Source organism: Calonectris borealis, chromosome 7 (assembly GCF_964195595.1).
Source record: "Calonectris borealis chromosome 7, bCalBor7.hap1.2, whole genome shotgun sequence".
NCBI lineage: Eukaryota > Metazoa > Chordata > Aves > Procellariiformes > Procellariidae > Calonectris > Calonectris borealis.
In genome coordinates, this window is record NC_134318.1 from 34,715,731 (window position 1) to 34,729,816 (window position 14,086).

Here is a 14,086-nt window from a genome sequence, read left to right on the forward strand (position 1 = left end):
CTATTTGTATCACACTCCCTTTCCCACAGGGCTCTGCAGTCATGGGTGTCAGCCGGCCATTCAGTGACCTGAGGGTTGATAAAACAGCGTGCAGTCGTGAGGACTCCCCAGTTTCAGTGTTACACAGTGGTCTGGAAACAAGAGATCTGGTTTTATTCCATTTCTGCACATAAGAGAGATGAGAAACGGTGTACTGCATGAGTCATAGACGGACTGTTTTGTAGCCTTCAGTTTATTGCAAAGATCCCAGAGCAAGCTTAGCTACTGGAACAGATCTCGCTGCATTGAGCTCCACTTTGAAGCACTGATTGTTAGCCATATTACTGTGGCTAAACTGTGCCACAGTTTGCAGTATGTGGGTGCCAGTTTAATTATGGTTGAACCATATTTTAACAGCAGCTTCTAAAAAAAATGCAATTGTTTTGTAATAATTGTTTTACTTGGATAACAGTTTTGCAGCTTTGACTAAGAACATATGGATACAGAGTACTAATATAGGCTCTCATGTGCACCAATACCAACATACCTACGAAGATAATCCCTTATTTATGCTGCTCATCATGTTTTTATAGATTTATTGTTAATGAAAGCATCATACACCAAAAATTCTGGCATATTTACTATAGGTGAGCCCCAGCAATAATAAGTGTAGCTCTGTTGAATTTTTTTCCCCTTGCTAAAGATTATTCCTCATGACTATTCATCCTTTCAAACATTTAAAACATTTATACATACTACTTATAAAACTCAGCTAACTTTCTTTGATTTCCATCCAGATTAAATATATTCAGCTTAGCCTGATGCAATAAGTCTGAATTTGACAAACATTCAAGCAAATTTATTTGTAATTTCTATGTTTTGTTATAAAGTGCATCTAAAGGTTCTGCCAAGCCTAACTCGGCTAGCTTAGGCAGGGTCATGTCATCTCGCAGCATCTGAGTGAGCATTTGCCTCGGATTATAAAGCTGAAAGTTTACTTGCTCTCAGTTGTAATCTCTGAAATGACACCTTCACCCCCAACTTTTATCAAAGTATTTGTAAAACAGTAAGCCTGTATGTACACAGACTGGTACTTTCTATGTGCAAACAAATCTATGATGCTTATGTGTGTAATGGCATTTGGGTGACTGAGCTGGACTTGTGCATTTTGCCAGAACCCAGGGAGGCACTGCCCAGTAGAGATTTCTGTGGTCACAAAGTCGCTGCTCTAGGAAACAATTAATTAGGTTGTTTCTAAAGGCAAGGGAAAGGAGCCTTTCATGTGAAATTCGCTAATGGGGCCCAGATATTTTCTTGTTATTGCAAGGGATTCTGCAATTTCCTGCCAAGAGGAACTTACCCGGAGATTGGGTAGATGGGGCTTTAAAAGGCTTCTCTCCCTGCCCTGTCCTTCCCATCTGAAGTAGTTTCCTGTGGCTGTTCAAAATCATGACCCTGCTGCCTCATCTGAATTTTATTTTTTCTGCCTGTCACCCTGGTATTTCATGCACACAATCCCACCAGAAACTGAAAACGATACCTGATGGCTATTTTATGTGTCGCTGTGTGTAGCAAAATTCTGCCCTTGCTATAACTGGGCTTTCTAGAGCTCATTTGTTCTCCTTTGCCCTCTTCCTTAAGTACAGAAATCAAAGCAGGAGTGGAGATTTCAGCCTTCAAATGTAAAAGAATAGCTTTCTAAAGTATTGCTACAGCAGCACATGTTGCTTCTTTCATTTTTTGAAAAGGATTAGCAAGTTGTAACCCTTAGTTAAATCTCTCCATATTTTTCCGATCTCAGACATTCCCTTAAGCAGAGTATGTGGGCTTACCAGTGCTCAGAGCTCCTAACAACAGGCTGTAAACAGTGGGTATATTTGCCAAACACCAAACAAAGCTGCGATAATAAGGAGTAGTTAGATATCAATGAAGAGGTTGCTTCAATAAAACCAAGTCTTTAGTCAAATTTACCCCTGTGCTGTATATTCACTTGTGAATTCCATCCACCATGAAACTGCAATGTTACTTTTGATCTTTGAAGCTATCGTTGCAATTACTGTCCTTGAGAACTGAAAAGTTGTTCTAACACCATTTTTATTTACTAATGAGAAGGCAGGTTTGATATCTTCTTTAAACAGCAGGACTTGGGAAAGCACATCACTTCCCTAGCGAAGGTCTGAGCCCTGCGTCTGAGGCGACGGCACATAAGTGTGACGTGTTTTAAGCAGAGCAAAGCAGAGTCAGCGGTTTAATGGTCAACAGCAAGCGTAAGCAGTCGTTACATCAAGGCCTCTGCACTTTCCCTCCCTCTCCTTACGCACAGTGACACACTCGTGACTTGACTAAAGCTGTGATGTTTTCCAAGTTGTTGTCTGGGGTTGATACTAAGATACAGAGATCATTAAGAATGAGAGATGTAACTGTTTTTCAGAATCTTAATACATTGAGCAAATAGAATCACAGGAGAGAATATAAAATCGAAATTTTATATTCCACACCAAGCAGTGCGTAGGAGCATAATGGCAGTTAAATCCAAGGGAAATTTGCTGGGGGCTACTGAGAAACCCGTCATCTAAATTTTTCTCTCCTTTATGCAGTTGAGTGAAGAAGATGGATTTCATTAGCATTTTTGCCGTGCTCTTAGCAGTGGAAGTGAAATAAAGTGCTGTTGTTATCGCAGACTCGAATCAAAGGAGGTGCATGTGGCAGAACTTCTTAGACCGTATGAGGGAGGTGCAGAGGTTGTACTGGGATGCTCAGAAATGGAGTCCTCAGTAAAGTGACAAAATTTGCTTCACAAATTCACTGGTAAGTGTAAAATGAAACATTTACTGAATCATAACAGGATTAGTTATGGATTTAAACTAGCAAGGGATTAAAATTTTTCATTTACTTGAGGATGCTGAACAGAACGATTCTCTTTCCAGTAGGCTTTACATGGAAATGCATAAAATGCAGGAAAAATACAGAACTTTACCAAGAGAAGTGAAGTAGAATGGATGCTATTTTTTATATAGAAGTGTAAGCATCTTTTTTCTAATACACAGTGAGCTTGCTGATTTGTAAAAATACGTATTTTTAAATGTTAGTGGATGGAGAGTCTCAGCAACTTTGTGACCTGCTTCTGGTCTATGTAAATATATCCCCTTTCACATGGTTATGTATTTTTCTTATACACTCGGTTCAGGGTCTCTCCTGCTTTCACATACTGTGGTAGCCTAATCACCATGTGCCCTCTGGGACTCTTTATGTCATAGTTTTGGTCTTGACAGTAGGAGAGACTACCTTATTGTAGACATCTGACGGCAGGCATGTCTGTTTTCATAGAACAGTCTAGCTCAGATGAACCTGTCACAGTATTTGTTTTCCACCTCCTAACATACAGAAAGCTTGTGAAGTACCTCATACGCAGCAAGCAAAAAATGATCACGATTCTTTTGGATTTAATACGTGTTGACAATTCTCAGTCTTGAAGGAAATTCATATTTATTAAAGTGGTCCCAGGAAAGAGCTGATTTGCTATTTGCAAAAAATCCCAACGAGTTTATGTTGTTAGCCTAGAAAACTTGTATATTTTAACCTGAGAAATGCTTACAGTCGAGTAAAATTTTCAGAAAAAAATGATCACGTTATTCTGAAGCAATTCTGACCTGTCAGCTTAACAATATGAGGACTATTGTAAGCGATGATATATCCTATCCATGTTTTTGTCAGCCAAGGAAATTAGTGAGGAAAATCCGCTAGGATTATGTTCCAGTGCAGCACTTCAATAGTACATCTCAGCATTAATGTCTACTGAATTCTCCTCAATTTCAGAAGAGACTCAGATTCAGTAGTAAGTTTAACTCTGATATAAACCATGTGAAGGCTGAACCCTTAGGTGGAATAAATTTTCCTGCTTCTAACTGGACAGTGGAGTTCATACATTTCTCCCAGGCAGCAAATAGATGCATTTATCCCTACATTGCTGCACTCCTCTCGTTAATCTCTGCTGAGTTTCTCCTTAATGTCTGTCACTTGATCCTTTTCATTCTACCTTCATCTCTCTAATTAGTTCTCCCAAAGTTTGCAGCCCATTGACTATCGGCTTGTAGCTCTCTTCACTCATGAAAGAAAAGTAATTTAGTTTCTCTCATATTGGAAAAAAATATTCCTAACCTGTACATCCCTTTCCCTTTTCTTTTTACGCTCATGAAATGTGCTATTAGCAAGAGCTCCTGCTTCCTCTATTTCACTTCTATGTTACATCCCACTGATTTGGCTGTCCCCATGCTGACCACTGAAATTGCTCTCAGCAAGGTTTCTAATGATCTATTGATAGCCAAATCTCTTCAATCTTCTTGGCCTGCCAGTTGCCTTCAACATACACAACCAGTCTTTTAGTTTTGAAATTTTCACTTTGTTTGCTTCTTTACTTCCCTTTATTCCGGCTCTCTGCATACTTTGGAAACTGCTCCTTCATCACGTCCTTGGCTGAATAGTCCTTGTCTTCCCCATCTCGAGCTTTTGGTGGGAATTCCCCTGGACTGCCACTCTTCCTTCCCTCTTCCCTTTGCGCACTTTGTCTCTGGATGGTACAAAGTTCAGCAACCACTTGTGCTGAGGCATCAGAGTCCTACTTCTCTCCTCCAGAATGGTCTCTTTCTATCAGACTTAAGTCTCATCCTTTATCTTCCTTTGACTTTGTAAAATTTAATATAGCTGAAAACTCCTAATTATCTCTTCACTATTCCTTCCTGTTACTCCTTTCCTTTTTCAAGCAATCCTCCTGATTACAGACAAGCCTTAGAACTTCTGCATTCGTTCAGATTTCAGCATCTCATTAGGTCCTTGCATTTGGACAGTATCTGAATTTTTGCAGATTTTTTTTCCATCTTTTGTCCTCTCTTTCCAGTCTGAACATTTGTTCAAGGTTTTCTACCTCATGTCTCAATTGCTACAACACGCCGTGTTAACAGAATCTTTTCCTGCTCTTACCGATCCAAAATGTGACTTTGTTAAAGTGTTGGTTTTGTAGCCCAAAGGGTGATGACTGAAACATTACTTTTTTGAATCCAACGGCCAGCTCTCCCTACTTGCTGGTATGAAGCATATGCTGCACCTCTGCATATTTCAATATGCCATTCACAGCGTAGTCATATCCTATCTGTGAGGTTTTATTAATTTTGAAGATACCAACTCCTGCCTCTGATTTTTTCATCTTTCTGCACCATTATCCACTATTAATCTTGCAAACCTTGCAAAAAGTACTTCTGAGGCTTCCCTTTTCAAAAGGATTTCCTCATCAACGCTGGCAAAGCCTTTCTTACAACACTGAAATATTGTCAACATTTGGGCTCTCCTGGACTAAGATCACTCACTCTTAAACCAACAATATCTCATTGTTCCCTGTGAGGCTCCGTCTGTTGGCTGCGCTGTATCATTTGTGGCCCGGTGTTGTACATCGGTTGAAAGGTCTCAGTGGTTACAGGACTTTCTTCTCCCTCTGTGTTTACACAACACCTAATACCATGGAGTTTTTCCTGAGAAGAACTCCTGGACACTATGGTAATATAAATGATAATAACAATTGCTATGACAGGTTTATTTCCCTAGCAGTGCTTAATCTTAGCAAAACAGCTTTAAAAATAGATTCAGAAGCCAGAAAAATAAAATAAATTACTTCTACAAAATTTGAAGTTCTACTTCCATCATTCCAATGTCTTGCTTTTGCCTGTTTGTAGACTAATCTCCCATTGCTTGTCCCACTGAAGCTTCAGCAATGTACAAGCAAATAAATTAAAAAACCTTCCTGAACTGGAGGGATTATGTCCTTAGTCCAGGAATTCCGGAAGGGCGCATGGAGTTCAGCTGAGCTGGACATCTCTCCAGGTTCAAGTCCTAAAGAGTCCAAAGATTTTATCGCACTTTTTATAGGGATGTTTGATCACATGCTGAAAAAATGTTGAAGTTGGCTAGAGATGCATCTGTCTTCACAATATTTATTGGCTTTTTTAGTTTGTTCTAGTGGATAAAGAGACGATTGATTGGAACAGATAAAAAACAAAAGAGCATCGGACATAGGGTTTGATCCTGCACTGTGGTACCTCTGTCTTCCACCAAAATACAACAGATCCTACACACGTGTGAGTGAACGGATGGGCCTTCCCATTATGGGATGTTGCAAAAGGTGTGTTTGGAGTGTCTGTAGGAGGTGAGGTTTGTGGCTTTGTTTAATTCCCATAGAAGTTCACTACATGGCTTTGGACAAGCCACAAGGATGTATCCTGAACTGCTGGTTGTTACCCTTATAATGGAGATCTGAGTGACTGATCAATGTTCTTTCTTAACACCTACCTGACTTTTTTATGTTTGGCACTGAGCATCTGGAAGATCGTGAACAATTTCATGGATTTTACTTGATATTTTGAGAAGGATTCAATCTCCTCAGCCATAGGTCTACTCTTCTCTATAAGCTGTTCTCTCCATGCTTCTCCACTCAGCATCAGAAGCTGCTTCCCATCATTCCCGTATCCTTTGGGGGACACATGCTACCGCTGCTCCTGCAGAGTGGCACAGGATGGAGTGGATCCTCCTAGGAAGCTGTCAGCTCGCTCCCTCTGCCAGGGGGAGGCTTTTGGCTGTTTGGACAGTAAGTCATTTCTTCTGAGGAAAGGCAGTGGTCTAATTCCTGTTAATGCCAGTTAGATGGCACTCTTCCGTGGGAAGCCTGTCTCAGTAAAGGAAGGAGACATGTAATGATCTCATTTGCTGTTGGGACATTCTGCTGGGCTGTGACTTTGCTGTAATTCATGAAACAGTGATAATTTCATCTTCAGTATTCCACAGCTACAGTCCAAGCAAGAGGTAAAGACAGGCAGTCTGCCAGGATTGACATCTGCTGGTCAGCCGGAGAAGGTGGGAAGCCTTGCCTTGAGATGGAGTTGTGTGAGACCTCAGCATCAGTGAGGAATCCAGGAGTCCTCCAAGTGCAGTGTGAATACACAGACAGATAGATGGTCAGGAAGACTTTTCTTGGGGAACTTTTGCAATCGTACATAAATCTGGCCTGGCCTGGTTTATTTTTACCTTTAATCCTGAAGAATTCCTGTCTGATATTCTAACCTTATTTTCTCATGTTTTATTAGAACTAACTTGCAAAGCCTCATTCCAGTATGCGTGGGATCCTGAGCTTAGCTTTTCACTAGAAGTTGCCTTTTTAACTCCTTCACACCTTGATTTTCCTTTTAAGATAATACAGTATCTAAGGAAAATACTGGAAGGAACAATGTGCTGTTTTCCCTTTTCTGTAAAATGGAGGGACTTGAAGTGTAAAGCACCTAGTACATAACATTAACATTGGGAATTAAGCATCTAAGACCCATAAAGTTCAGCAAAAATTTTAAGATATTATCTCAGGAACTTAATTTTTTTTTCCAGATTCCCTAACTTTGGTTTATTTATTTTACAGTCCTAAGAGAGTCACATATATATTTTTTAAGATTAAAAAAACCTATGGCTAATGCAACTAATATTTTAGTCATGAAGGTAAGGCTGCATAACCAAAACTGTCATAAAAGACAACAGAACCCAAGTTGGGTCTTGTTTGTTACAGCAGTGGGAGTTGAGAGTACTCAGTTCTCTGTGATTATATATCAGTGTGGTAATCCCCTAGACCATAATTAAGCACTGTTCTTGTTGGTACTGGCTTACTAATATATTTTGGCAAGCTTTTCTACTTATTGTTTTATCAAATTACAAATTTCTGTGCAAAACTGACAATTTTAATGGCATTTCAATTTTTTTCAGTTAGAAGAATGTAAACAAGGTGTTTGAGCCAGCTTTCTAGAATACTTTATCTTTCCCCTGCCCCCAAATATCTAGCTGTTTAACTTCAGTGGAAAATATCTTTTGGTTTTTTGGGGAGTGGTCTCAGTTTTGACTTATGAAATCACTTCTAAATCAGAGTAAAATCGTTTTCATATTATTTTTCCTACTGCGAAAGAAAACTTATTTTTAAGTGTCAGCATTTCCCCAGAGACAAAGTTGCATGTCCTGATGAACTGTATGTGGCAGATGTAGAGGTGCTGCACCAGAGCCCAGATGCCCAGCCCAGGCGTGGCAGGCGAAGGACTGTGCATAGCAGGAGCTGCCTGCCCAGAAGAACCGACAATCTGAGAATTAACTAAGAAGCAGGAGCTGGACATTACACAGAGAGGAAGGGCAATAAAATACAAGTGAGACGTTTCAGATCAGCACGGTAAGCAAGAGCAAGTTGTTAGAGTAGTCCTTGGCCTGCCTGATGCCTACAAGTACCAACACTCTCAAACTTTCCAAGGTAGGGTTGATTTGTTGGGGGGGCCAGGCAGCTTATAAGCAGAGAGTCTAAGTAGCATCTGTGCTCTTCCATGCCAGGTCCTCTCAGTGCCAAGGAAAGGTCCTAAACAGCTTTAATTTTCTGGTATAGACGTAGTCTCTGTGGCCGAGTACCCTGGAAGACAAATTCTACAAAAGTCTTGTTTTGGAAGACTATAATCTTTGTAGAGTCTACTTGTTGGCCCTCAGTTTTTCAAACCTATGTACATGCTTCATTGTCCAGGCATATTGCTGCTGATGGCAAAGAGCTTATTCACTGTAGTAGAGGTCTGCCCGTAAATAAACACATAGCTGCATAAGCACACACTAATTTTTTTGTGTGCCTAGCACAGTGGGGCTCTAGCCCTAACTTAGGGTTGCTGAGTGCTGCTTTAATAGAAATAAATGGTGAAAATTATGGATTTTTTCTTAGATGTCCATTATAGACTTTTTAGAAATCCTACACTCTTACTTATTTAAAACCTTTGACTGCAGATCACCCCCTCTCCAGGAGAACTGACAACCTGTTATAAGGCCCATATGATGACAGATATGGGATTATATTTAAATAGCCCTGTCATAAAAAGCATTTCCTAGATTGTTTTTTTATTAACCTGATATTCGAAAGGTTGCATTGCATTTACTGCGTTCTTAAGGAAAACCTTCTGCAGTGTGAAAAAGGAGTTGAAAGCCCTGAATTAAGCCTGTAGGTACCATTTATCATACAAAATAAATATGTAAAACTTTAAAAAAAAAGAAATCTATAATGTCTCTATGAGAATTTCTTATGGTGGCAAAAAATGTACCAGTCTGTTCAAAGTACAGATGAATTTGAATCTCACTTCCAAAGAAAGGCTCATGCTGCTAATCTCCTGTGTCCTGCTGTTTGAACTCATCAGCTTCAGAGATGATAAGAACATTTTATTATGCAAACTATCAAAGTTTGTTTACACAACTTCTTAAAACAGATTCTTTCAGTGGTATGTCCAGGTGGTTAATATCTATTGTCAAATTTTTTATGCATGCCAGTTCAGTAGTACACATTCTCCATCCTGTAAGCAAGATATTGTCCACTGTACAATGCTCTGTCATCCTAAATCTGAGGGGTTAACGCACTCTCATCTTTAATCTCCTGGAATCTTTCTTTTCCTTTGATTTTAAAATCTAGGAAGACTTTCACAGAGCACATCCTTCAATAAACACAATAAAAAATCAAATAACCTAAGCAACTTTAAGTTCAAAATAAAATTTTATATCAAGCAGGAATCTGGCAATGCAGTGCTAGTCTACCATAAAGTCTTTCATCTTTGCAAATCCTGGGAGCACTCTAGTGTTCCCAGATTGTCAGGTGAGCTCTCTGTTCTAAATATTTTTAAGTGGCTTAAGCACTTAAGCACTCAATTCTGGGACTCCCAACTTAATGTTCCGTCAAATGGATCTAATTTTCAAAGGATGGCTGCTCGACATTTTCTGAACAGCAGGCTGTTTTTCTTCTGGTATCTATAAACTCCGGCAACAAAGATCACTCATCTCTTTTTTAAGTGTAGAACACATTTTTAATATGTTTAATTTAACTACAAACCATTTGTAACAGCTGTGCATCATGAGGTCTTCTCCTATATTTAAAAAGCTTTGCTTCTGTGTGGGATATAAATCATAGAATAAAATGTATCAGGAAAAATGGGAAATGGAGATACCAACTTACATACAAAGGAAATACTGGAAGATTTATTATCAGTGATTTTCTTAAATCTGCTTAGACAGCCAGGACAACATTTTCCAGAATGGATATGGTTGCAGTTTTTCACATCCATAGGTCAGCAGTTTGTGGGGGATCCTTGGAGAGCTCAGACTCGAACCGACAGTAATGAAATGTCTTCCAGTGAGCACCAAACTGCTGGGAGCTGCTGGAAATCACCAGCCCAAATGAGGGTCTTGGCGTCACACCTAAACCTCACTAAAGTGGTGGAGGTGACAGTGGGAGCTTTTGTGCGTGTTGAGAATGTCACTGACTCAGTGTCACAGGGATCAAGCTTTAACTGGGAGCCTTGGCACATCAGGGCATCAGGGTATTTTGAAAAAAATTAAATATTCTTACATCTTAAGTCAAGTTACAGCAACTTAAGAAGATCAGTTGGACATTTGTGGCCTATGTCATCAGCAGGTTTATTTGAGTGAGCCCACAGTGTGAAGGCCACAATAACTTAGATTCCTTTGCAATTGCTGTGGACTAGAGGACCACAGCTTCAAGGTGGCAGCAATACAGAAGCAAAGTCATCTGAATGGTATTGCAAATTCTAGACAAACTCACTGAGAAATTTTAAGCAACTTGACTGTTTTTCACAGAAAAAAAAAAGAAGTGCTAGAAGAATGCCACTTTTAAGAACCTTGCACAATCTAAATACTTAACAAACACTTCCACAACCTTGGAATCAAAAAATTATTTTAACTTCCCTGTCTCTTTCGACATTACTTCGCCTGACAATGACAAGTGCCTCAAAACCGTGTATTGCTTTCCAGCTAAAGCTTGACCTTTGCTGCTTTTCTTCTTCAACAAGTAACACTGCTAAAATTATACATCAGACAAGAAAGCAAATGAATCATCCAGCTATGAAAGACTTATTTTGAAACTGTAGGAAAATATATACCTGGGCATGTGGTTCTGGAGTTAATTAAATCACCACATTTCCAAATCCTTAGACCTTAGCTCGCTGTAAATTTGATTTAAAATTCTGAAAGACCACAAGGAAAGTTTGCAGAAGAGCATGCAGCAGATATGCAACAATATCCATGAACGGTAAAACCAAGATTTCTGATAGTTCATCTGGTGTTAAGGAGGACAGACGCACTCAGAATGTTAGAATCGTAGAATATCTCCAGTTGGAAGAGGCCCATAATATTGTGGGTTTCATTCATATAGATAACGTTTTCAGTCGGGTTACATCTACCAAAACTCTGCTCAATCATGTGAGAAACCAGAACTTTTGTTGGCCAGAAGACTTGCAAGTAGGGAGTGAACCAGCATTGCCCATCTCATACCCATTGAATATCTATTATTGGTGGTTTCAGACTACTCTCAGTGGTCATGCAACCACCCTCCAAGAATATATCATCATAGCTAACTGGCATTAGGCTGACTTTGCAGAAAGGTGAAATATTGAGAAAAGTGGGAAAGAGAAACGCCTTTAAGCAGGTCCTTCCAGAACTGAGCTAAAGCACAGTGCTGAAGAGACAATAACAGCCATTTTTACGCAGTACATTTAATCCCCAGATGTGGTTAATCTTGAATAGCTGCTGCCAGGACCGGGCCTGTTCTGTGGATAAGAGGACTATACCTCTCTATCCCAAACCAGAAAGAATGTGCAGAAAGCAAAGATACACAAATTAAATCCAGCCAACATGTTCATGACTTTATTTATGTTGGGAAGGTGAAAGACAGAGCAGACTTTCTAGTCTATTTTGGTAATTAGAATGATTTAAAAATGTGGCTAGGCAACAAAGTGTACAGACCTTAGGCTGTTCTGCCAGCTCATCTAAGTCACCATCTGCAGCATCACTTGCTATTTGGTTACTAGACATCCTTGGGGTGGAGCACTTCAGTCATGCTGCAGCATTCAAAAATATTTCATCTTTTTTTAAGTCAGTCATTTAAAAAAAAGGACATGTGCCCATGGAGAATACAATTGGATGAGCAACTTCATTTGCCTTTGTGGTCTGCTCTTGAAGTTGGACCTAGGATGCAATGACAAACCAGTGCTAGATGCACATCAGTTGCAAAGAGAAGTCATTGGGAGCTGCAAGGTTTTGCAGCTTATTATGGCTGGGGCACGCCATTTGAAGCTGAAAATCTTGGTTACTGTGACAGGGAATGAGCAGCAGAGAGGTAACAACCTGGGCATATGATTTTCATTTGAGACACAGTACACAATGGGGTAAATTTTTCCAATCTACTGCAAAGTGGGACAGGAAATTTTTGTCCATATGTCAAGCGTGTCTCCTACTCTTAGGGTCTGGAAAGTGAGGTATGACTCTAGTAATTGCAGTTGTGAGCTAAACTTTAAAGCTAAACTTTTAACAGAGCTGACTGAGACAAGGCTTTGCGGAAGTGAGTCTGCTGTTCTTAATGTGTACTTGAATTTACATGGCACCCTTCATCTGAGAGGTCACTTAAGGGCTATGCAAATACAGACCAGCATATTAATATACCACTTTTATCATATGGAAACACAATCCTATGGCACATCATACAGGAATATGACATACACAACAACTTAAAATGTATTGCTCCCTCCCATACTATCACATGGAAAATACAGGTAAAGTGAAAGTAGCTGCCGTAGCCAGAATCTGGAGATAATACTCCTATTGTTAGGGCTTTTTAATGACTACAGAAGAGCAGAGCCTTGTATTGGAGTATCATTTGACAAAGGAATAATTTACGTAACAGTGTTAGGTTAGATGCTAGGCATGTGCTTAAAATTGACCTCTAAGAAGACTCAATTGCATGAGTTGTTCTGTCGCGCACCCCACTTTAGGGACCAATAATCCCTAAACCGTAGAGATGCCTCATCACAACTGCTAACTGATACCTACACCTGTAAATGATTGAGAATACCTAAACAAAATGCCAGGACTTCTCTATACAATTGTAGGAAAGGCCAATGGTGCCTAAGTGGGACATTCTTCTCTCCTCACAGGGTGTACAGGAAGATGAGGTGCTTACAAACACCTTGCACGGGAAGTCTGTCTAAAATTCCTTTCTTCTCTTGTCCACGAGCACCAGTCAGGACCGGTTGTTATCCTTCTGTACACTTGAGATTCTGAGCATGAACAGGTTTCGCCTAGATGACAGCCATCTAACTGAGCAAGGACTCAGCCCGAGCTCCCCCACACAAGTCCTGCAGGAGTGCTCGAGCAGGGGTGGGCTGTTGGGCCACTGCTGCTGTCCCAGGGGGAAGGGAAGCACTATCACCTCAGTACCGTAGCCCTCCTAAACACATGTGGGTGCCTAAACTTAATGTAGAGATTTCAGCAGTCAAAAATGGAGGTGGTGGTTAGGTTCTTCTGGGGTTGGGCACTGGTGGAGTGCAAGCAATATGATTGCTCTGAAGACTAGACTTACACACCACCTGAGTAATCAGTCTGAATTTCACCTTTAAGTCCTTATTTCAACGTTGTCTGAAGTCCTTCTTGAGCTTTTAAATCCTTGCCCTGAAAACATTTTCTCTTGATAAGATACATGATTTAATAACCCTTTTAAAATATAATAAGAAAGAAAATTGAGAACCCAAGTTCTGCACAGTAAGGTCAAATACTCAGTTCCTTCTCCAAGCTGAGCTCATCATGCTTGGAAAACTCAGGATGTAGCTGTGTTGGTCCAGCTTTTCTTTAAAGTGTTTTAACCTGATGTCCAAAACAAAGCAGTAAATTAGATGAACCTGTCAGCTGAAATTCAATGTCCTTAGCCGAAACTTGGCATGTAGCTTTGCTAGCTCAGTTATAGATTTTTTTTATGACTATTTGGCTTCTTATTTCTCTCTATGCCTTTTTTCCTACCTCCTTCTTCTTTTCTGCCTTAAAATGTACTTTCCATTACAATAGTTGAGCGCAGGAAAGCACCACCTTACTAACTAACTTCTCTAATGTAGTCATTTTACTTAAATATTCTAGACACTAGAGCCATTTTCTATTAAACTCACAGGTTTCTTTCTTTCTTTCTGTCATTGGAACATGCTCTTAAATGTAAACTATTTTGTTTCTGAGGTGTGCGGAA

The 14,086-nt window shown here is 39.9% G+C and overlaps 1 protein-coding gene across 3 annotated transcripts in view; it reads left to right on the forward strand.

Moving 5' to 3' along the window:
- NHLRC2 (NHL repeat containing 2) overlaps window positions 1-9,151 on the forward strand; it is a 48,725-nt gene extending 39,574 nt beyond the window's left edge. Inside the window, exon 12 of one of the 3 annotated variants that reach the window (XM_075155120.1) lies at window positions 30-9,151. In XM_075155120.1, the coding sequence (XP_075011221.1) occupies window positions 30-173 (144 nt within the window). In that variant the 3' untranslated portion in view covers window positions 174-9,151. The remainder of the gene's footprint in view (window positions 1-29) is intronic. The other 2 variants (XM_075155115.1, XM_075155117.1) reach the window with 2 other exon arrangements.
- Window positions 9,152-14,086: the final 4,935 nt, after the last annotated feature.